The sequence below is a fragment of the Bufo bufo genome, chromosome 1 (assembly GCF_905171765.1).
Source record: "Bufo bufo chromosome 1, aBufBuf1.1, whole genome shotgun sequence".
Taxonomy (NCBI): Eukaryota; Metazoa; Chordata; class Amphibia; order Anura; family Bufonidae; genus Bufo; species Bufo bufo.
In genome coordinates, this window is record NC_053389.1 from 603518920 (window position 1) to 603543693 (window position 24774).

Consider the following 24774-nt stretch of genomic DNA (forward strand, 5'->3'; position numbering starts at 1 on the left):
TGTAGACTCCGTCTCATGCTACCACTAGAGTGAAAGCACCGCCAGCATTCAAAAGTGACCAAAACATCAGCCAGGAAGCATAGGAACTGAGAAGTGATCTGTGGTCACCACCTGCAGAACCACTCCTTTATTGGGGGTGTCTTGCTAATTGCCTATAATTTCCACCTGTTGTCTATCCCATTTGCACAACAGCATGCGAAATTGATTGTCACTCAGTGTTGCTTCCTAAGTGGACAGTTTGATTTCACAGAAGTGTGATTGACTTGGAGTTACATTGTGTTGTTTAAGTGTTCCCTTTATTTTTTTGAGCAGCGTATTATTAGGTTAGTTTAACTTTTAAACCTTGCCTAATGAATAAATGGTATACAGGTACAATACATCTCAATAAATTAGAATATCATCGAAAAGTTTATTTATTCCAGTAATTCAATTCAAAAAGTGAAACTCATATATCTATAGAATCATTACACACAGACTGATCTATTTGAAGCATTTATTTCTTTTAATATTGATGATTATGGCTTCCAGCTAATGAAAAGTCAAAAGTCAGTATCTCCGAAAATTTGAATATTGTACAACACCAATTAAAAAAATTATTTTTAATACAGAAACGTTGGCCTACTTAAAAGTATGTGCAGAATATGCACTTAAAGGGAACCTGTCACCTCTACTATGCTACCCTCACTGAGCGTTTCTAAATGTTCATTGTTTACCCTAACCATATAAATTACACTTTTAATTTCATTTGCAGACGAATTCAATAAGTATTATGCATTTTTGTACTTCCCGCCTTTTAAGCAAATTGTGTGACCAGAGAAGAGTCATATTTGCAAGCTCTGACTCATCTCAGGTTAATTTGCATATGTATCAAATGTTTTTTTTTACACAATAAAAGCACACAGAGCTATGGGGACTGGGTATTGCGGATGTGCTAGCGGCCATCTAGCAACCCATGTCGTCAGCTCTATACCCAAAATCCAGGTGACAGGTTCCCTTTAATAATTGGTCAGGGCTCCTTTTGCATGAATTACTGCATCAATGCAGCGCGGCATGAAGGCGATCAGACTGTGGCACTGCTGAGGTGTTATGGAAGCCCAGGTTTCATTGATAGTGGTCTTCAGCTTGACTGCATTGTTGGGTCTGGTGTCTCTCAACTTCTTCTTGACAATACCCCACAGATTCTCAATGGGGTTTAGGTCACATGAGTTTGCTGTTTTGGTACTTTTGACAGTTTGCTGGAAAATTAATTCAAGATCTCCATAAACCTTGTCAGCAGAGGGAAACATGATGTGCTCTAAAATTTCCTGGTAAATGGCTGCGCTGACTTTGGACTTGATATAACACAGTGGACCAACACCATCGGATGACATCCCTCCCCAAACCATCACTGACTGTGGAAACATCATACTAGACCTCAAACAACTTGGATTGTGTACCTCTCCACTCTTCCTCCAGACTCTGGGACCTTGATTTCCAAATGGAATGCAATATTTACTTTCATCTGAAAACAGGACTTTGGACCACTGAGCAACAGTCTTGTCTTTTCTCCTTAGCCCACGTAAAACGCTTCTGACATTGTCTCTGGGTTAAGTGGCTTGACGCAAGGAATGAGACAGTTGTAGCCCATGTCCTGGATACGTGTGTGTGTGTGTGTGTGTGTGTGTGGTGGCTCTTGAAGTCCATTCCTTGTGAATCTCTCCCAAATTCTTGAATGGCCTTTTCTTGACAATCCAACTCAACTTCCCATTAATGTGCTTGGATACAACACTGTGTGAACAGCCAGCAATGACCTTTTGTGGCTTAACTTCCTTGTAAGGGGGTGTCAATGAATGAATCTTCAGCAGTCTTCCCCATGATTGTGTAGCCTACTGAACCAGACTGAGGGACCATTTAAAGGCTTAGGAAACTCCTGCAGGCGTTTTGTGTTGATTAGCTGATTAGAGGGTGACACCATGAGTCTACAATATTGAACTTTTTCACAATATTCCAATTTTCTGAGATACTGACTTTTGTGTTTTCATTAGCTGTAAGCCATAATCATAAACATTAAAGAAATAAACTCTTGAAATAGATTGCTCTGTGTGTAATGAATCTATGTATGAGTTTCACTTTTTGAATTACCGAAATAAATTAAATTTTTAATGATATTCTAATTTATTGAGATGCATCTGTACATGCCCTAAGGTGTAAGAGAACAGTGTCCAAGAGCTCAAGCACATGGATGTATTACCGTCTGTGCATGAGCTGTATATTTAGAACCAAGGACAAGATAGGATCGAAAGTCAGAACTTCCTTTGTATAACACCTATAAAAGCATAAAACACATCCAAAGTAAATAAAAGGAATTTTCAGGGATTGTCTGGCCCAGAACCAAACAACCACAATGCTCCGAATGTGCAAAAAACCCTGTCCATGGGCCCACCATGCCCACGCCACTTCCCCGTTCCCGACAGCTTCCAGTCCCCACAGGACCAGGAAGCAGCTTGATCCAATGACTGCTGTGACCAATCATAGGCATCAGCAGTGACATCTGCCTGAATGGTACATCATTACTGTGAGTGAACGGGAAGTGTTAGGTTGGGTTTCCATGTGCAGGTTTTTTGATGCATGACTGGATCATAAAGGGAAAGTAAGTATAAAGGACACTAAAGCTAAAATGATCCAGTAGGCTGTTTCAGTAGAAGAACAGCCTGCCGGAGTTCATTGCATCCAATATAGCGGAGCACTGCCAGGCCCCACTGATCATAATGGGACCCAGCGGGGACCCAGCCTGTTACTGGCATTAGTGCTGAGATTTGGCCGGACAAATACCACTGCAAGCAGCATTTTTTGACAGGCCAAATCCTGGCACTAATACCGAAAACAGGCTGGATCCCATTATAGTCAATAGGTTCCGGAGTGGAAAGGTAGTATCCGGCAAAGTCAGATATGATGAACTCCGGCAGGCTGTTCCTCTACCGAAATGGCCTGCCAGAACAATTTAGCACTGGTGTGAAACTAGCCTAAATCCACTCCTAGTTCTGGCTTTAAAAAAATCATCAGAAAATCATAAAAAATAAGGTCCAAAAACAAGGGGTATATTAACCCAAATACACAACACATTTGTGCTCTTCATAATAATTATTGTATTAGAATATAGTAGTGAGCATGAGGGTGCTCGGCTCGGCTGCACGTGGATGACTGCTAATTACCTCCCTCTACCTGTATTTGCAATTTGAAACAATGGCAAGAACAGGAGCAGCCCGGCAATTGATGGAAAACTGTGTGCAGGCACCACAGCTCAGCCTGGCATGTAACAGTGCACTAAATTGTTATGTGGTTAGTTATTGCTTCGCGTGAGCCTCCTTCTCTTGGGTTTACAAGGTAATTATGCTTATGGCTGTAAGGCCGTTTTCAGGGTGCTTTTTACACGGCAGATTTGATGCAGAACATTTCCATTCATCTGAATGGGGTTGTCTTGGCGGAATCACATTAGTTTCTTCAAGTCCCATTCAAGTGAATTTAACTGATTTCAAGTCGCACAAATTTTCTGCAGCTAAATCTGCCATGTGTGAAGGTACCCTCATGTGGATGCGTGCTGTTCGTGTCCTCCACGGACAGCACACGCAGCCATTGATTTAGTGTTTGTGCTTATTCACACATCTTTGTTTTTCCACTAATCATGGGTTCGTAGAAAAACGATGTAGACATACACTACTTTTGTCAGTGATATGGACGAAACACGCCCCCTGAAAACTAGGATCCATGTTCTGTCAGTTGTTTTCACTGACCATTGGTAGGAAATGTAGCAGTTCACATGGAAATGTAAGTACGACCAAATGTGTACCCTTCACAGACATTGTCACAGAAGAAAAATGTGTGAAAGAGGTCTTAGCAAATTTCGGGAAACACCTGTAAACCCCCCAACTACAGACATTCCACTGCCCAAATTGCTAATTCCTATACATTTTTTTAACTTACCCAATTTATTGTGGCACGGTGATCACCCTGGCAAGAATTTAGCTTGGAAAAGTGGGTACATTGGTTTTCTATGGTAGTGAAACCTTTTTGTAAATGAGGCGGTCATTTTGTAGTTTATAGTAATTGTGGTGTAGACCACGTATCACACCATGCCTTATACTGCTCAACATACTGATTATACTAAAATGAAATAACTTGTGAGATTCATGATATGGCCACATGGCAAAATATGCATCAGAAAAATAAAATGTATATTTGCATATTTGCCACAGAATCCACGAGGAAGAAATCTGAGGTTGATCCTCTGATTTCTGCTGCTGATTTGTCATTTGTCATGCCACGGATCCGACCGAGAATTTGCCCCATTTAGTGGGGATAATTGATGTGTGGACAACTGCAGCAGATTCTGCTCAGATACGTTTTTTTTGCAGTGACATGCTTTTATAAACCACAAGCTGAATAATATATGTTGCATATACATAAATGTCCAAAGAGGAAAAAATAGTAGCTCTCACCAGTCACCAGTCCTTAAAATATAAGTTTTATTGCTCCAGAATAAAAATCCAGAATATGCTGGAGAGGAGCAGACACAAGTAGGTAACATGTTTATGTGTGTGTGTATATATATATATATATATAAAATGCACACTGTATATCAAATACACACAATGATAGAAACACAATAGAAACATTACACGACAGAAGAACAGAAACCTTTACTAGAACAAATAGAACAAATGACTGTAGAGCCATAATAATGTATCCAGTGCTGTGAAAATGGGTACTGGCTGCCTTCCTGATGGCGATCATTATTACATGTTATATGTGTCAATTTAAATGGCCTCTGACCTTTAGGCCTCTTTCAGACGGGCGTTGCGGGAACGTTGCGGGAACATGCACGATTTTTCCGCGCGAGTGCAAAACATTGTAATGCGTTTTGCACGCGCGTGAGAAAAATCGCCATGTTTGGTACCCAAACCCGAACTTCTTCACAGAAGTTCGGGCTTGGGATCGGTGTTCTGTAGAGTGTATTATTTTCCCTTATAACATGGTTATAAGGGAAAATAATAGCATTCTGAATACAGAATGCATAGTAAAATAGCGCTGGAGGGGTTAAAAAAAATAATAATAATTTAAGGCTACTTTCACACCTGCGTTCAGGTGTCCGCTCGTGAGCTCCGTTTGAAGGGGCTCACGAGCGGTCCTGAACGCATCCGTCCGGCCCCAATGCATTCTCAGTGGAGGCGGATCCACTGAGAATGCATCCGCCTGCCAGCGTTCAGCCTCCGCTCCGCTCAGTGAGCGGACACCTGAATGCTGCTTGCAGCGTTCGGGTGTCCGCCTGGCCGTGCGGAGGCGAGCGGATCCGTCCAGACTTATAATGGAAGTGAATGGGGACGGATCCGCTTGAAGATGACACAATATGGCTCAATCTTCAAGCGGATCCGTCCCCCATTGACTTTCAATGTAAAGTCTGAACGGATCCGCTCAGGCTACTTTCACACTTAGAAATTTTTCGAAGTTATAATGCAGACGGATGCAAACGTCTGCATTATAGGAGCGGATCCGTCTGATGAAACATCAGACGGATCAGCTCTGAACACTAGTGTGAAAGTAGCCTTACTCACCTTAATCCACTTGATCGCGCAGCCGGCATCGCTTCTGTCTTCTTTCTTTGCTGTGTGCAGGAACAGGACCTGTGGTGACGTCACTCCGGTCATCACATGGTCCATCACATGATCCATCACCATGGTAAAAGATCATGTGACGGACCATGTGATGACCGGAGTGACGTCACCACAGGTCCTGTTCCTGCACACAGCAGAGAAAGAAGACAGAAGCAATGCCGGCAGCGCGATCAAGTGGATTAAGGTGAGTAAGGCTACTTTCACACTAGTGTTCAGAGCGGATCCGTCTGATGTTTCATCAGACGGATCCGCTCCTATAATGCAGACGTTTGCATCCGTCTGCATTATAACTTCGAAAAATTTCTAAGTGTGAAAGTAGCCTGAACGGATCCGCGATCAAGTGGATTAAGGTGAGTTACATTTTTTTTAATTTTTTTTTTAACTCCTCCAGCGCTATTTTACTATGCATTCTGTATTCAGAATGCTATTATTTTTCCTTATAACCATGTTATAAGGGAAAATAATAATGTTCGGGTCTCCATCCCGATCGTCTCCTAGCAACCGTCCGTGAAAATCGCACCACATCCGCACTTGCTTGCGGATGCTTGCGATTTTCACGCAACCCCATTCATTTCTATGGGGCCTGCGTTAAGTTAAAAACGCACAAAATAGAGCATGCTGCGATTTTCACACAACACACAACTGATGCGTGAAAATCACCGCTCATGTGAACAGCCCCATAGAAATGAATGGGTCGGGATTCAGTGCGGGTGCAATGCGTTCAACTCACGCATCGCATCCGCGCGGAATACTCGCTTGTGTGAAAGGGGCCTTAGGCCTCTTTCACATGAGCGAGTTTTCCGCCCGGGTGCAATGCGCGACGTGAACGCATAGCACCCGCACTGAATCCTGACCCATTCATTTCAATGGGTCTGTGTACATGTGCGTTGTTTTTCACGCATCAGTTCTGCGTTGCATGAAAAACGCAGCATGTTCTATATTCTGCGTTTTTCACACAGCCCTGGCCCCATAGAAGTGAATGGGGCTTCAGTGAAAAACACATTGCATCCGGAAGCAAGTGCGGATGCGATGCGTTTTCCACTGATGATTGCTAGGAGATGTTGTTTGTAAACCTTCAGTTTTTTATCACGCACGTGAAAAACGCATCAAAATGCATTGCACTCTGCAACTGAACGCAATTGCAGACAAAACTGACTGAACTTGCCTGGAAAATAATGCGAGTTTCACTGAACGCACCCTGAACGCATCTTGACAATCCGTATCGTTAATGTGAAAGAGGCCTTACTAGGTAAACTGACTACACCCATTATAATTTTTTTAACGGCATTTATTCACAGAAAGCCGTCAAAAATGTGTATTCTCTATATCAAACAGTAACTGCTCCCTGGTACCACCTTTAGGATCACCTAAAGGCAAGCTATAATATGCTATCCACCTATTAGGGTACCTGCACATAAGTGCCGGTTTCCAAACAGAAAATCCATGTGGTTTTTCATGCAAATTTATGTGGATTTTCCGCATATTTCACCCTATTGACATGCTGCAGATTTCATAATCCGCACATTAGGTCAAAATCCACACGGACAAAAAAAAACAATGAGTAATCTCATTCACTTTACAGGTACTGTATTGTTCTGCGCACATAATCTGCAATGTGTGCAGGTAGCCTTACTCTGCTGTTGAGGAATTAGGTTTTCATGCACAACCTGCTCCTTCCTGGTCCACAGCATCTCTATTAAGTTCAGGTCAGCACAGTGACTACGCCAGTCCATAACTGTAATTTCGCTTTTCCTCGGCCCTTCAGATGTAGAATTGATTTTGTGCTGTCTGGATCATTGTCTTGCTACATAACTCATTTTATTTTTTTGTGCTACATAACTCACTGTTTCAGCTGAGTGATTCCTTAGGTTCCCTTTCTCATAAATAACATTTCATTTAGGGCTCATGCACACGAACTTATTTTCTTTCCGTGTCCGTTCCATTTTCTTGCGGACTGTATGCGGAATCATTCACTCCAATGGATCCGCAAAAAAAAAAAAGGAAGGTACTCAGTGTGCATTGCGTTTCTGTATGTCCGTATTTCTGTTCTGCAAAAAATAGAACATGTCCTTATTATTATCATCCGCATTACCGACAAGGATCAAATAGTAGACCAGTGTGGCACACTTGGTGATGAAGCATGGAGTCGGGATCCCACCCCGTGTATATGATAAAATAAACTCCAGCAAGATTTGCTTGGTTGTTGTTGGTATTTTATTGTATTGCGGCAAATAAACACTTCGTGTGACGTTTCGGCACAAATGCCTTTTTCAAACTGTGTAAGTACAGAAAATTATAGAAAATTACAATCAGTGATTAACAGCAACATGGCAACAAAATAACATGATTATAAATCGTGAGAGTACATATAAATATATATTTTTTTTTTAAACTTTCAATTTTTATTGATTTTTCAACATAAGGAAATCAAACAGTAAATATGTCATTTGCATAAGCCAGAACAATGTTAAGATTTGCAAGTACAACTTTGACATTTATATTGTGATGTTACATATTTAAGCCAACAAAAGAATACCAGCTAATAAATGTCACTTGTATAATCCAGCAACTATCACTTAATATATGTTAAGCATATTGATGACATATACAACAAATTGTAACATAGTCAATTCAAGAACAAGACTAATAGATTGAATCCAGAACTTGTGATCCATTTCTAAGATATATTTTATTCTATACTTTAGTGTACCGCTATATATGCTTACCCTATACCGTAATCCATCCACCGTCCTCCATCCACCGCTCTCTCCCGCAATGTATGTATACCACAGTATTAGTTCCTACAGAGCTACAGAGTGAATCTTAACTGCAAACGGGCATGAGCTCCACAATTCCCATCTTTTGTGAGCCCTTAAGCGTTCAGAGTAAGAATCTGCATATATATATTCATGTTGCATATACTGGTTAACTAGTGAGATCACATCAGGCACCTGAGGAGTAATGGGCAGCTTCCATGAGGTTGCAATAAGCTTCCTTGCAGCTGAGAGAGCAAAGGAGAATAATATATCGTCCCGCCTGATCAATAATAGTTTGATGTGCTTTAAATTGGACCGAACGCCTAACTCCTATAAGAACCCCAGCTTTTTTAGCTTCTGCTGATGCAAAATAAAGATGCGGGTAGTGCCTATTTGAACACTTACCAACATCTTTGGTCAGCAAATGAGTTTCTTGAGCTAGCACTATATCACACTTAGTCTTATTCGCATCATTCCACAGTGCAGAGCGCTTGTAGGGGGAATTTAGCCCCTTTACATTTATAGACATTAGGTGTAGTACCATTGTGGGTTCGTGGGGACAAGTGAGTACTTAGCGTTAAACTGGAGAGAACGGCGGATTTCAGACGGCGAGACGGACACAGCAGATTCGGGATCACATTGATTCTGGAAGAAACAACAGAAGTTAACGAGATCACAAAGTGAAACTAGGCAAACATGCCTATATTGGTACAAAAACCAAAGGAAAGCGCCCATGAGTTTTCAGGAGCGCAAAGGTTTTCAAATTAAACAGAAAGATCCTGACAGGATCACCTTAGTTTATAAGAACCATGAGTGATTTTGAGGTTAGAGTATTCAGAAAAGATAATAGATTTGGCATAGCAATTACAACAGTAGAAGTGTTACCCATTCCAGCTCACTTTATAGACAGAAAAGAAGGAATATTAGGCAGTTTATGTAAGGGTTAATGAAAGATCGAATATAGAATAGAAGGACGTAGATGTCCCAGTTTAGGATACATGAGAGTTCCCACATCATAAGAAAATTTTTATATTAGAAAATATTCATGTTATCTCCTCATCGGGTTGTTTAGGGGACAACCGATCATTCTTTCTTTTATTACTTTTCCCATGCCTGCCAGCTTGTGCAGTGGACCACGGGATCGGGGCTGGTATTACTGGAAAAGCCTGTAGATTTTGGACACTGCACCAATCTTCAATGGAGATCATGGGGTCTCCCAGTGCTGATAAAAGTTCCGTAAGGTCCTCATATCGACGGATAGAGAATCTTTTCCCCGCCACCGTGGTAGAGAGTCCAAACGGGAACATCCAGCGGTATAATATTTTCCTATTTCGCAGCAAATCTGTGAGAGGTTTCAGTTGTTTCCTTTTGTGCAGAGTTATAGGGGCAAGGTCTTGGAATAGCACAAGTTGGTGATCTTCAAAAGACCAAGAGGGGGATACCCTAGCCTTCCCCAGCATATCTTCCTTGACTCTGAAGTCCAGAAATCTACAAATAATGTCCCTGGGGGGATCATTAGGGTTAGGTCTTGGTCTTAGTGCTCTGTGTGCTCTCTCAATTTCAATGGAGAGGGGGTAGTGGTCTCCTAATAAAGATATGGCAATCTGTTTCACCGTTGAAAGTAGAGATTCTGCAGTATACGTTTCAGGAAGGCCACGGATTCTTAAATTATTGCGCCTATTACGATTATCTTGGTCCTCCATTTGGATGTATATCTGGTTCAGATGATCTTGACATGTTTGAAAATGAGTGGCAACTTCTCTGGAATGATTGCAGAGTTCTGCTGTGGTGTCCTCTAAACTATCCACACGGTGACCAATATGGCGTAGGTCTTGTTTAATTTCTTGTAAATTCTGTGCTAGAGGCGACAGAGCATTGGTAAGGGTTTGCTGAAAAAAGTCCCTTGATAAAGGGAGATCCGTCTGTGCTGCAGCTTGTGGTTCATCCTGCAGTGTGTCACTTAAGGATAAAGGTTGATTCACATGAGCAGATGTTTCAGCATTTGCAGACGCTTTTGTAATAAATTTCTCTATATTGCCTTTGCCATGCGGAGTTTTCTGAGGCATGTTAGCATCCCTAGAAACAGGTTGGCCGTATTTAACCATTGCAAGATAGGTGGTTTAAGTCCTTTAGAAGCTGGAGAAATCACTTAAAGATGCTATGCCTTTGCGTGCAGCATTTCCTCACATATGCTATAAAGGTGTCCAGACAGGATAGATCATAATTAATGATCTGAAAACATTGAGCCTATGGCTCTAATACGTAGGATAGATAGACCCCCTCTCAACAGGTAAAAGGAGGGACATTTGAAAACATTAGGACTCAGTCCTCACAGTAAATCGATCCAGAGATAACTGGGGAGACCAGATGCTTTATGTGCTAGTGGCACTTCACCTTTAATGGCGCTGGGTCCTCTAGTATGAATTGAAAAGACACAGTACCTTCAATATGCAAAGCCTGAGGGGCAATGAACAGCAGGCTTCCTTTCACCTCAGAGGGCCTCAGCTCCGATCAATGCAGAGTAGGTCTCTAATCCTCCACCGGAGATGCTCCCTGTTAAGATGGCGCCGTACTTCAGGCGGCTCTGCCACGCGCTGCTAACGTTCGGCACAACGGGACTCTCACTCCACACTGCGCAGGCTTCTTATTTGCAGCGGGATCCCATCCAGGGAAGCTCCGGTCTTTACCTCTCCCTGTAGTTATTCGCTGGGAGGTATGTAAAATCTATGTCCCGGCCTGTGTGTTAGATCCGGGTGCCGCCTGTTAACTAGGCCCCGATCACATCTCCGGTTCACCGGCACCTAGAGAGCTCCAGGTAGGGTCAAATCGCAGCTGGCAGGTTAAAGCCTTCCAAAATGAGGGATTTGTGGCAGTATAGGGCAGTTTCCTGACAGGATGGTGGTGGATGCAGGGTCAAGTGGACAGAGCTCCCTCACCACACGTCTCTTCCTGTCCGCGGCAAGCCACGCCCCCCATAAATATATATTTTTGCATATAGATGAACGTACACGTGGTGAATATCAAAAAGAAGGAGAAAGTCTCGGGATCTTGTCAAGAGGTCCAGATGTGGGCTGAAGGACAACATCTTGAGGAGCATAGTTGAGGAAAACAACATGTCATATACCGCAGATATAATACTTTGGATCATATAATATAGATGGAATTGAAAGACTGATACAGAGGTCCACAGATATGTAGGGGATAAAGGCATTGATGTAAAATTCATAGGAAAAATTCACGGGAAAAAATTTTATAGGAATAATTCATAGGAAAAATTCATAGGCAAAATTCAAACAGGTCCAGGGGATATGTCCTTAAATACAGGAGTCAGGATAGTCCTTGTATATATATAGAGGATCAGTAAATGGTGCAGGAAAGCATCAGGTTGGTAGAGCATAAATGGTGCAGGAAAGCATCAGGTTGGTACAGCATAACCAGTATATTAAATGAACAGAGTAGGACCTGAGGTCTGACACTTACCACATGCCACTCTGGAGGAAGGAGCCAGGTGATGCTGCGCTGAGAGGGGGTATAGCATGTCACTGCATGCGATTGGTATAAGCGCACCCATATTGTGGCTGATGTGCTGCTTATATCGTCCAAATGGGCGCGAACGGCACTTCCGGTATCGCGAAACCGGAAGTGGTGCGTTCCAACTTGCGGTTCACGGGCAGGAAGTGACGTAGATATGTGTGATGCGATTCACATGCAGGAAGTGCGTTCCATATGCGTTCCACCCACAGGAAATGGGTGATGATAAGAACGCTGAGAAGTAATGGGATCCATATGAATGTATACAGGGTACACAAAAGGAGAGCAGAAGGAGGAAAGGAGATAAGGGAGGGAAAATGGACAATCTGTGCATGTATTATATCAAAACTCTATAAGAATATACTATATGTATTATATCAAAACTCTATAGGAATATACTATATCATAAACTCTATAAAGATATCATGAACTCTATAAAGGTATACTATGAGAAAATCAATGCGATAATAAATACTACCAGGATGAGATGCAAAGGATACAGATCTCCAGTGGGTGATGTAGTTAGGATACCTATAAAGTAAATGGGAATGTTATAATAGAGTAACAGACTAGAATAGACTAATTGGGAAAACATGTATGTATGTGGTGACGTAACGGTAATGATGGGATCAGGTATATTGTCAGGGGGGAAGGGGTCCATAGTAGTGAATTGATGGGTATGTGGGTGTTGTGGATAAGTGTGTCTTATGGAGGATGTAGAAATGCAATGGTGTGCGGTTGAAGGGATATAATTGAAAAATTTATACAATTACATGAAACTCTGAACTTCATAGCCCCTGTTTAAACCTTTAGGTTCTAAACAATCCAGTGTATGTATCCAGAAGGATTCTCGTTTTTTAAGTTGTGTAATACGGTCATATCCACGTCTATGTGAGGGGATATGTTCAATAACCTGAAATCTGAGTTGTGAGATGTTGTGGCCTGCCTGGTGAAAGTGAAATGGAACCGGAAGTAGGAGATTCTGGCGTCTGATGGATGACTTGTGTTGACATATTCGGTCTCTCACTTTCTGTGTGGTTTCCCCGATGTAAATTTTGCCACATGGACATTTTAAACAGATAGATGACAAATGAAGAATCGCATGTGAAGAAATCTTTGATTGAAAATTGATGCCCGGACTGGGGATGGTGAAAGTAATAGCCCTTGAGAATGTTAGAACACTGAAAACAGTGGAGGCATGGAAAAGTGCCAAACTTGGGTGTGCCTAGGAATCTTTGTTTCGGTATATTAAGTAATGGGCCAATGTCTGCTTTTACTAGATGGTCTCTGAGATTTTTGGGTCTACGGTTACATGCCAGAATGGGGTTAGTAAATTCTTGTATCTTGGGAAATGCTTTTTGTAGTAAGGGCCAATGATTGCGGATGCTTTTCAGAACTTTGTTGATACTGGGATGATACGTATGCACAAATGGAATGCGGGTTAGGGTGGTCTTAGTGGTAGCCTTAGTGGGTCTGGGAGTTGGGGGGCTTATGTCTCCAAGAATATGTTCAGGGTAGCCCCGTTCCCTGAATCTGTCTCTCATTTCACCCAGTCAATTTCACGCTGTGAGCTATTGGACACAATTCTCTTGAGACGGGAATATTAAGAATTAGGAAGAGATTTTTTTGTGTTCAAAGAGTGAAAACTGGTATAATGTAGGAGGTTATTGCGATCTGTCGTTTTTTTAATAAAGGTCAGTACTTAGTGTGCCTGTCGGTGTTATGATTACTGTAGTGTCCAGGAAGCCGATGCTAGAAGTATCAGAATGGATTGTGAATTGAAGTTCTGGGTAAATGCTGTTCAAAAAGCTGTGAAATTCGGTGAGGGACTCAACGGGGCCCACCCATATGCAAAAAATGTCGTCAATGTAACGTTTCCATATCCGTGCATGGTCGATGAAATGGTGGTGAGGGTAAATGTATGTCTCTTCGAATTCTGTAACAGTTTGCATTTGGGGGGGCCACGTTAGACCCCATGGCGGTCCCTTGGCACTGTAGATAAAATGTGTCTTCAAAAAGAAAGAAATTGTTGGTCAAAACAAATTCAAGGATATCCATGTAAAAGGATATGGTGTCGGAATTGGAAAAATTGGATTGGAGACAGTTGGAGACTGCCAGAAGACCCTTATGATGTTGAATGGAGGTGTAAAGGCTAGTCACATCCCATGTGACTAAAATGCTGTTGGGTGGTAACGGTGGGAGATTATGAATAAGATTCAGGAATTCAGAGGTATCCAACAAGGTCCCCCCTCCTCCCCCGCTCCAACTAGTTTCCTAGTATGCATGCATCAATCACTCCCAGGCAACATGGAATGCAAGTGTGACTCCTCAGTTTTCTGATGAATTTCTTTTTTGGTGAAAGAAAAAAATAATAATTAAAAAAAGTAAACTTCATCCACCGGTGCTTTAAAAATATGATGCTCATTCTTAAGACCATATTCCTCAATGTATTTATATCAAACTGCCATAAATACAGTGCAGACCAAAAGTTTGGACACACCTTCTCATTCAAAGAGTTTTCTTTATTTTCATGACTATGGAGGCATAACAACTATGAATTAACACATGTGGAATTATATACATAACAAACAAGTGTGAAACAACTGAAAATATGTCATATTCTAGGTTCTTCAAAGTAGCCACCTTTTGCTTTGATTACTGCTTTGCACACTCTTGGCATTCTCTTGATGAGCTTCAAGAGGTAGTCCCCTGAAATGGTCTTACAACAGTCTTGAAGGAGTTCCCAGAGATGCTTAGCACTTGTTGGCCCTTTTGCCTTCACTCTGCGGTCCAGCTCACCCCAAACCATCTCGATTGGGTTCAGGTCCGGTGACTGTGGAGGCCAGGTCATCTGGCGCAGCACCCCATCACTCTCCTTCATGGTCAAATAGCCCTTACTTTCAAAGTTTTCCCAATTTTTCGGCTGACTAACTGACCTTCATTTCCTAAAGTAATGATGGCCACTCGTTTTTCTTTACTTAGCTGCTTTTTTCTTGCCATAATACAAATTCTAACAGTCTATTCAGTAGGACTATCAGCTGTGTATCCACCTGACTTCTCCTCAACGCAACTGATGGTCCCAACCCCATTTATAAGGCAAGAAATCCCACTTATTAAACCTGACAGGGCACACCTGTGAAGTGAAAACCATTTCAGGGGACTACCTCTTGAAGCTCATCAAGAGAATGCCAAGAGTGTGCAAAGCAGTAATCAAAGCAAAAGGTGGCTACTTTGAAGAACCTAGAATATGACATATTTTCAGTTGTTTCACACTATAATATATAATTACACATGTGTTAATTCATAGTTTTGATGCCTTCAGTGTGAATCTACAATTTTCATAGTCATGAAAATAAAGAAAACTCTTTGAATGAGAAGGTGTGTCCAAACTTTTGGTCTGTACTGTACATTGATACATCTTCTTCCCTTCACACAATCTATTATAAAACTGGCTGCCTGTAGCCACCACTAGGGGGAACTCATAGGAACTTATACAGTTACTATTGACTTTAATAGAAGCTGTAAATAACCTCTTTGCTCCTCCTAGTGGCGGCCGATGGAAAATTCTGTAAATCTATGTTGGGAAGACGAGAAGTAGGTCGGCACTGGGCTATAGTACTGTAATTGCATACATATATGCAGCAATAAGTACTGTAATTTCACACTGATGCTATCGGCCATCTGCCTGATCCCAGAAACAATTAGCTTGGACTATATTGGAAAAGTTAGGACCAACTGTAACATGTGAAAAACAGTAATGCAAAATTCTGAAATGCTGGCAAGAAGTACAGAAACATGCCATGTATTTCAAATTCTGATATATTCAAAAGAAGAAAACATTTTGCATCCTTTGCCAACTTATGTCAAAAATAGCAAAAATTTTGACTCAGGATTGATATTTTCATGTGTGAATAAAATATTTAAAGCTCCAAACGCAGCGCTTCAGTATTTGATCACTTTTTCTAAAAGCATGAAACAGTATCAGTATCAGACTAATGACTTGGTATGGGGGTAGGGTTAATTTAATTTCTCAAGCTTCAAAATATTCTTCTTGAATTAATAGTGATTCTGCTACTAATGTTACCCTAAAATATTACCACATATAACTACATACTACAGTGTAACTGCATACTAAAGGTATACTATAATGCTGGAGCTCCACTGCTACTAACTGTAGCATAACTTTACAATCTTGCCTATTGAGCTACATCTGCAGTCCAGAAGAATACCGATGTTTCAAGAAATTATCAGGAACAACCAAACGTTCCCAAATAAGGCTACTTTCACAAAACGCTTCCGTTACTGATAATACAACATCTGTATACGTTATGAACGGATCTGGTTGTATTATCTTTAACATTGCCAAGACGGATCCGTCATGAACTCCACTGAAAGCCAATGGGGGACGGATCCGTTTTCTATTGTGTCAGAGAAAACGGATCTGTCCCCATTGACTTGCATTGTGGGTCATGACGGATCCGTTTTGCTCCACATCCCAGGATGGAAAGCAAACCGCAGCATGCTGCGGTTTGCTCTTCGGTATGAGAACGGAACGGAATGCAGTTTGGAGCATTCCGTTCTGTTCAGTTACTTTTTGCCCCCATGGACAATGAGTGGGGACAAAACGGAAGCGTTTTTTTTCTGGTATTGAGACCCTATGACGGATCTCAATACCGGAAAATAGAAACGCTAGCGTGAAAGTAGCCTAACAGCCTGATCAGCAGGGTAGGGCTGCATTTACATGCAGCAGACACCTCCAGCAATCATTGCTCCTGGGCAGCAGATCCCTGTTTACCCAGGATGATCTGCCGCCCAGAGAGGATGATTTTATGTGCCGCCCAAAAGACATGATCACCTGATGAATGAGCTTTTTATCCGAGACAGTCCCCGATAACTACCCTGATTATCAGTGTCGGTGTAAAAGGACCTTTAATGCAGCTTAGTATACTCTAGTAGTGGAACACAGATGCCACTCAATTGTTAAAATTTAAATGTCAGACTATAATGCACAAGGTGTGTATTACGTATGGATCTTCAGCATCGATTTTTGGGCAAAAAATCCACAGCATAATACAGTAACGGCTAAGTAGATGACCTTTTCAAAATCTACACAGTGTGGAAATTTTCCGCTGCTAAGTTGACAGTGGTGTGGCTTTTGAAATCTGCAGCATGTCAATTGTGCAGATTTTTAGTGCAATGTAAATGGAGAAATTTGAGGACAAATCCATGTCAAAATCAGCGATAAAATCCACATAGAACACTGGGATTTTGGGGCAGATTCAGAGCAGAAATGCAGGGAAATCGGAATGAGAATCTGTACAGAAAATCTGCATAAACTACACTGCAGGTGTCTTAAAAGTCACCGTGAGACTGTAGTCTATGCCTTCTTGTTAGATGCAAAATCTAAAAATGTAGATTTTATGAATTACTGCTATATGTCAGGATTAGAGATGAGCGAATTTCATATTTTGAAATTCGTTCACACTTCGTATGTTGGTTAAAGGTGAATTGCGTTGGATCCGTTATGCAGGCCATAGACTTCTATTATAATGGAATGAATAACGGAATGCCTCTAAAGGAATTCTGTTATGCATTCCATCATAGAATTGCGTTATGGTCCGTGGTAACAGAATCCATAACGCAATTCACCTAAAACCAATAAACGAAGTGTGAACGAATTTCATAAGCGGAAATTCGCTCATCTCTAGTCAGGATGCAAAATATAGACCACTGGCACAAGGGTTGCACTCTGGGTGTTGGGGGAAGGTGCTGAGAATGAAGGGATTGCTTAAGAAATCAACTCCGATTTTCCTAGGTAGTCCTAGGTGGTGCACCTTATCATCCAAGCTGCGACTTTCAGAACCAAACTTCCCTGGATTATGCTGCATTATTTATGGATTAATTTAATTAATTGACCTGCCCAGTGCCATATTAATAATAAAGCACCCGAGAGCATGTGCGTAGGGTGCCATGAACTTGGGGGACGGCACTCTACTAAATACGCCACTGGCTGGGTATATGAGTCAAACTGTATTACTGTCCTCAGGATGTCAATGCAGTTGAATACTGTGGCGAGGCACAGGAGCCAATGGTTCCCTGCTCCGCTGTTCTCACTCTTAGGGCTTAGGGCTATGTGGCAGTACATTTCAGAGCAGTGACATCAGCACAACTACCCACCTGTGTCCCAGACATTCATTTTTTTGCTTCCCTAGCTACTGGGGGATATTCTTGGTGGGGGTTACTGTGAGAGACATTGCTACTAAGGAGGAGCTCTGTGGGAAACATTACTACTGCAGGGACATTGGGGGGGACATTACTGGGGGGGGGGCACTGTGGGGGACATTACTGCTGGAATGGCACTGTGGAGGACATTACTACTGGGGGTACATTACTACTGGGGGTCACTTGGGGAGGACATTTTTCCTGGGGGAACATTACTGGGAGGACTGGGAGAGGCATTATTACTGGGAGGACATTGGGGACACATTGGGAAAGTATTACTTGGGTAGGCACTTGGGGTAAATTACTGGCAGCACTATAAGGAGCATTACTTCGTGGATAATCGGGAATTTTTAATAGTAAGTACAGAAAAAGGGGCATAACTGGGGTTACCAGGGAGTTTTAATACTGGGGCACTATAGGGGGCATTACTGGGTGCTCAGGGGACATTTTAATACTAGGGCACTACAGTGGGGATTTTTTGTATTGGGGCATTATTATTACTGGGGGCACAATAAGGGATGTTATTGATGCTGGAGGCACTATGGGGGACATTATTAATACTGAGGACACAATAAGGGATGTTATTTTTGCTGGAGGCACTATAGAGAACATTATTAATACTGAGTGCACTATGTGGGCACTTTTATTAGGCATACAATAGGGGGGTATTATTGCTTGGGTACCCAGCGCAGTACAGCGATCCTCTCTCTTGTGCTGCACCTGTGGCGGGTACTGAAGTGCATAACAAAGGCACAAGACTGGGAGAAGTCAGGGCCAGGTGTGATGATGTGTACACTGCTTGGCCCTATCAAGCAAAGTACAGGGGGTGTGGCTGCAGCAGGGAGAACGGAGCCTATAGGTGTAATGACAAGACCTCCATTGCTCCTAGAGACTCATTTGCATATATTAAAAGTTCAGTTTTCTCAGAAATAAACCACATATTGGGATGGAACCTATACTGCTAGCTTCTGCTGACCTGCGCACATGCTGCAGAGCAGCCTGTTTCACTACAATGATTCTGGTGACAGAAGTCCTTTAAAGAGGACATGCCACAAAGATCTATTTTCTCTAACAGAAGTAAGCTAGTAGGCACTATGATGAATGTGCACACTCTGTGCCATGTCATTTTTTTTATGGCAGTCATGGAGTGGGCCGTATTCCTTTTGCACGATTACAGTAGCTCTGATTAGAATATAGGATGTGCTATGGCATCCCATGCAGGAGTGTGGAGAGGCTATTCTATGATTAAAGAAACCAGTAGTGGTTGTTAATTTAAAGACTTCTTTCTACATGAACCAGTAAGTACAGCAATAATCTAGAGACCAACAGCTAGGTGGATAATCTACAAGGAAGGGCAGACAGACATTGTCCAGATAACAAGCCCAGGAATAAGTAGCAGAAGAAATGATCGGTGAGGGTCGAATGGGCCATACCCAGTAAACACAGCAACAGGTCAGGAGCTAAGCTATATGTGATGCTGTTAACAAAGAAAATGCTTGTAGCCGTTAATAGATAAAATAGTAAGATTAGTGTGAACATATGAAAGATTTCACGAATGCCTGATGATAATGTAAAACAGCACTAGAGGTAAAGCAAGGACACGTTAACAATACAAGATGGGATTAGGTTTGGAGTTTAATTTTAAAAATAGACTTATAAGTACTGTATCCTCCCTCGCTGAGTTTTTTTCCTCTTTAGAACATTGCATAACTACGGAAGATCCCTAGACCCCCAGGTGAACTGAGCACCAAAAATTACTCTTTTGTGTCCACTATTAGAACGTCTCATATCTGGATCCCTAGACCCCCAGATGAACTGAGCACCAAAAATGACTCTTTTGTGTCTACTATTAGAACATCTCATATCTGGATCCCTAGACCCCCAGATGAACTGAGCACCAAAAATGACTCTTTTGTGTCCACTATTAGAACGTCTCATATTTGGATCCCTAAACCACCAGATGAACTGAGCACCAAAAATGACTCTTTTGTGTCTATTATTAGAACATCTCATATCTGGATCCCTAGACCCCCAGATGAACTGAGCACCAAAAATGACTCTTTTGTGTCCACTATTAGAACGTCTCATATCTGGATCCCTAGACCCCCAGATGAACTGAGCACCAAAAAGGACTCTTTTGTGTCCACTATTAGAACGTCTCATATCAGGATCCCTAGACCCCCAGATGAACTGAGCACCAAAAAAGACTCTTTTGTGTCCACTATTAGAACGTCTCATATCAGGATCCCTAGACCCCCAGGTGAACTGAGCATCAAAAATGACTCTTTTGTGTCTACTATTAGAACGTCTCATATCTGGATCCCTAGACCCCCAGGTGAACTGAGCACCAAAAATGACTCTTTTGTGTCTACTATTAGAACATCTCATATCTGGATCCCTAGACCCCCAGATGAACTGAGCACCAAAAATGACTCTTTTGTGTCCACTATTAGAACGTCTCATATCTGGATCCCTAAACCACCAGATGAACTGAGCACCAAAAATGACTCTTTTGTGTCTATTATTAGAACATCTCATATCTGGATCCCTAGACCCCCAGATGAACTGAGCACCAAAAATGACTCTTTTGTGTCCACTATTAGAACGTCTCATATCTGGATCCCTAGACCCCCAGATGAACTGAGCACCAAAAAGGACTCTTTTGTGTCCACTATTAGAACGTCTCATATCAGGATCCCTAGACCCCCAGGTGAACTGAGCATCAAAAATGACTCTTTTGTGTCCACTATTAGAACATCTCATAACTGGATCCCTAGACCACCATTTGAACTCATCTAAACATGATTTATGTTTTCATTATTTATACCCAGACACAATGTGGCCCTAGAGGAATCTAAGGCTCAGAGGCCTCCCATGTGGCTCCTGATTCCCCTACTCCACAGCAAATATGAATGTAAGAAACAATAATAGATTAGTGCCCAGCATATGCCCACGTTTTGCATGTCTCGATGTCTCTGTATAGAACTTCACAGCAAAGCGAATATATATTTAAATATTCTCCGAAATTGCCCTTTTTAAGCTGCCTATATAATACATTTAAATAGGTTTTCTGGGGATAAATATTGATGACCTATCCTCAGGATGGGTCATCAATATTAGATGGGCGGGGGGATAACTCTCGGCACCACCGCTGATCAGCTGTTTGAAGGGGCTGCTGAGGCCTCTTCATAATATACTAAGCACAGTGCTGTGCATTGTATAGCGGCTGTGCTTGGTATTGAAGCTCAGCCCTATTAAAATGAAAGGGAAGGAGCTGCAGAGAGGCCACGAGACTGATGAATGTGACATCACACACTGAGGAACAGATGATCTGATATTGATGACCTGTCCTGAGGATAGATCACCAATGTTTGCCTCCTGGAAAACCTCTTTAGGCTACATGCACACGACCGTATTTGTTTTGCGGTCAGCAAATTGCGGATCCGCCCAAAAAAACGGATGACATCCGTATGCCCTCCGCTTTTTTTTTTGCGGATCCATTGTAACAATGCCTAAAACGGACAAGAATAGGACATGTTCTATTTTTTTGGCGGGGCTACGGAATGGACATACTGATGCGGACAGCACACGGTGTGCTGTCCTAATTTTTTGCGGACCCATTGAAATGAATGGGTCTGCATCCTATCCGCAAAAAAAACGGAACGGACACGGAAACAAAATACTTTTGTGTGCATAAGGCCTAATACATACAGTACTGCATTTACCCCCTCAATTACACCAAGTTATAGGGGCAGCTCAAAAAAGGGCAGTTTAGGAGCACTTGAAGAAAACATGCCTTCAAACAAAGTTTCAATGTGCATTACTAGGAAATTGTATTATTGTCCACCCTGCATTGAATTTTCTTTTTCCCTTTCCAGGCACCAAAGTCCAGAAATATTTGAGCAGAACCTTAAAGAGGTAAAGTTCTACAGAATAGCCGAGAAGTCTTTCTTGTGTTGTCACGTTGTCTGTTATTACTTCTGTGTATCTCCAGTTACATTCACAATCTGACCACAAGCAGAATTCACCATACTACACAGGTATTGGCCGGCTTTGTGAATTTTACAATGCTTCCTCCTGCTATTCAGTTCGTTAGGGACCGTATGCCCAATGAATACAGATAGCAAAACTGAAAGGACACAGCGCCAAAGATTTCAGAGCAGTTGGCATCAATCAGGTCTCCTGTTTTTAGGTTTTATTCACACAATTGGAATTCCACTTTACATCTAAGCAATGCTTGCAGAGTCAGTGACTGCGCAGCAGGTAACCACAAGCCATTAGAACTACCTCTTATTCTGCAGCTGTTGGTTTCCACTGGGGCCAGCTATGTTCTCTTCAATCCTGAGCCTGCTAAAAAAATATGCCTTTCGCTGCCCATATCTCCATGCCGATCCAGCAGCTGCATCAAAAGGATAAAAGTTGCTTGCAACAGTGGCTGTTAATTATATGTGCCGCACAATATCTAATCTAGTCCTGCCCTAAAGAGTTTGTACAAGGCAGCTAAAGGCAGTAAGTACTACATTAACCCTTAACAACCATGCTGACCAGGCCTCTTAGTTTCTTACACACATGCAACAGGTCAGCCAATTTCATAGGTACAAATCTGCTGACAGATGCCCTTTAAGGGCCCCATACACATTAGTGTATTGTCGGCCAAATGTTGCTTCAGCGTACAGTTTGGTGCGTATGGGGAGCTTCCGACTCTCCCTTGACAGATGAAGGCCTCATGCACATGACCATTGTGTGTTTTCCGCAAATTACGGATCCGCAAAACACGGAGGGCGTCCGTGTGCGTTCCGCAATTTGCGGAACGGTACGGACAGCCATTGATATAACTGCCTATTCTTGTCCGCAAAACGGAGTGCTGTCCACATCTTTTGCGGCCCCATTGAAGTGAATGGGTCCGCATCCAAGCCGCAAAAACTGCGGCTCGGATGTGGACCAAAACAATGGTCATGTGCATGAGGCCGAAGTCAGAGGATAGAAGGAGTGGGCAAAATAAATCTTTTTGGCCAATCCTTTTGTTCTTCCTGGGGATAAGCCACCACCAGAAATGTGACTTTCTCCTCTCTCCCCATAGAATACACAGACACCTTCAGCCAATCTATATGTGTATGGGGGTGCTGGGAGGGAGTCAGGACAGACAGCTGCCGGCTGAGTGATTTTGCAGTGGACACTAAACTTAATAAATGGCACCAGTTTTTGATCTGTACAGATCACTTTTCAGCAGTCATCTCAGTATCATCACAGGCACAATCAAAAAGACAGATAACTGCTATATCTAGATAACACAGGATCGACCATCCACAATAGGTGTTATCACAGCTTATCTACTCCCTCCTAACCTCTGTACAGATCACTGAGCATGCCTAGTAAACTCTCCCATAGAAGTCTATGAGGTCCCCTCCCCTATGGCCAATGGTGGCTGCTGTAAAGCATATCTCTAAATGCTGCTCAGGAAAGATGGCGTCCCCCATAATCATGCTCATGAAATAGAATAATACAATTTATAATTGGAAAAGAAAAACAGATTAGGCCGTTGGAGGCTGTTTGAGGTCTCTGTTGCAGGTTCTGTCAAAAAGACCAAACAAATATAACACCTTTTTTCCAGTAAAAAAAACTGAATACCAAACGGAACGGACTCCATTATAGTCAATGGAGTCTATTTGGAGATGTTTGGGTCAGTTATGTGCCCTCTCCACCACTTCTGTTATTCCTGTTGTTCTGCTCCTGTAACGAAGCAGAGAAACGTAATATTTAGCGGTGATGTGAACTTGGCCTTAGAAAAAAAAAAGCGTCAATGTGTCACTATCTGGTTTTAACTGGCAGACAAAAAGTATTGGTGACACATTCACTTAAAGGGGTTCTCCAGGAATGATTTTAAATGGTTGTCAACAACCTGGCCTAGAATGTGAGTTGGAGTGGTTGCAGAGCTCCCTAGGGGGAGGTGAGCAGCTGGGGCCTCACTACGCTGCTCTATAATAGATGGTAATGATGTGATCCTGCCTATGATATGCCATCATGGCTGAGTAGCCTGACAGGAAAACTCACCAATATGTAGTATAAGCAAGTACAAGAGCGTACTGTATAGCGAGGCCGCCCCCTCACCACCCTAGACAGCTCTACAAGTGGAGCCGAGTCCTATTCACATTCTAGGACAGGTTGCTCGCGGCCATTTTAAATCATTCTGAGAGAACCCCTTTAAAAAACACTGTTACTGTTTGTATACCAACAAGTATATACCAACATACAGTGAAAGGTAATGACATAAGACCCTATGGATCTATACTGTAGTTCTATCGTAGGGCAGAGGGATGGTAGGAAAAAATCTTTTAAACTGAAACTGCCCTCTAAGCAGAACCAGTATTGTTAATGGTTGGTATTAAGAGAGTATTTCTTGGAGAATGTTACAATATAAGCGAGATTGCTCATCACAAAGCACTTATTAACCTTCACCCTCCAGTGCAACTATTATTAAAACGATTTGTCAGTATCACCCATTCTGTTCTAATACATGGCAGTGAGGTTGAGAACCAACCCAGTTTTGGCAATAATAGAACAAAGACCCCGGAGACAATATAAACGTACCTACTTATAGCTTATATAACAAATTCCTC

At 42.2% G+C, this 24774-nt stretch overlaps 1 protein-coding gene across 10 annotated transcripts in view; it reads left to right on the forward strand.

Moving 5' to 3' along the window:
• SHANK3 (SH3 and multiple ankyrin repeat domains 3) overlaps positions 1–24774 on the forward strand; it is a 448201-nt gene that overhangs the window by 80644 nt on the left and 342783 nt on the right. For all 10 annotated transcript variants that reach the window (XM_040413566.1, XM_040413565.1, XM_040413567.1 and 7 more), the window contains one exon: positions 22036–22075. Coding sequence is in view for 9 of the 10 variants with exons in the window: in XM_040413565.1 (XP_040269499.1) it covers positions 22036–22075 (40 nt within the window). In the remaining variant the exon portion in view is untranslated. The remainder of the gene's footprint in view (positions 1–22035; positions 22076–24774) is intronic.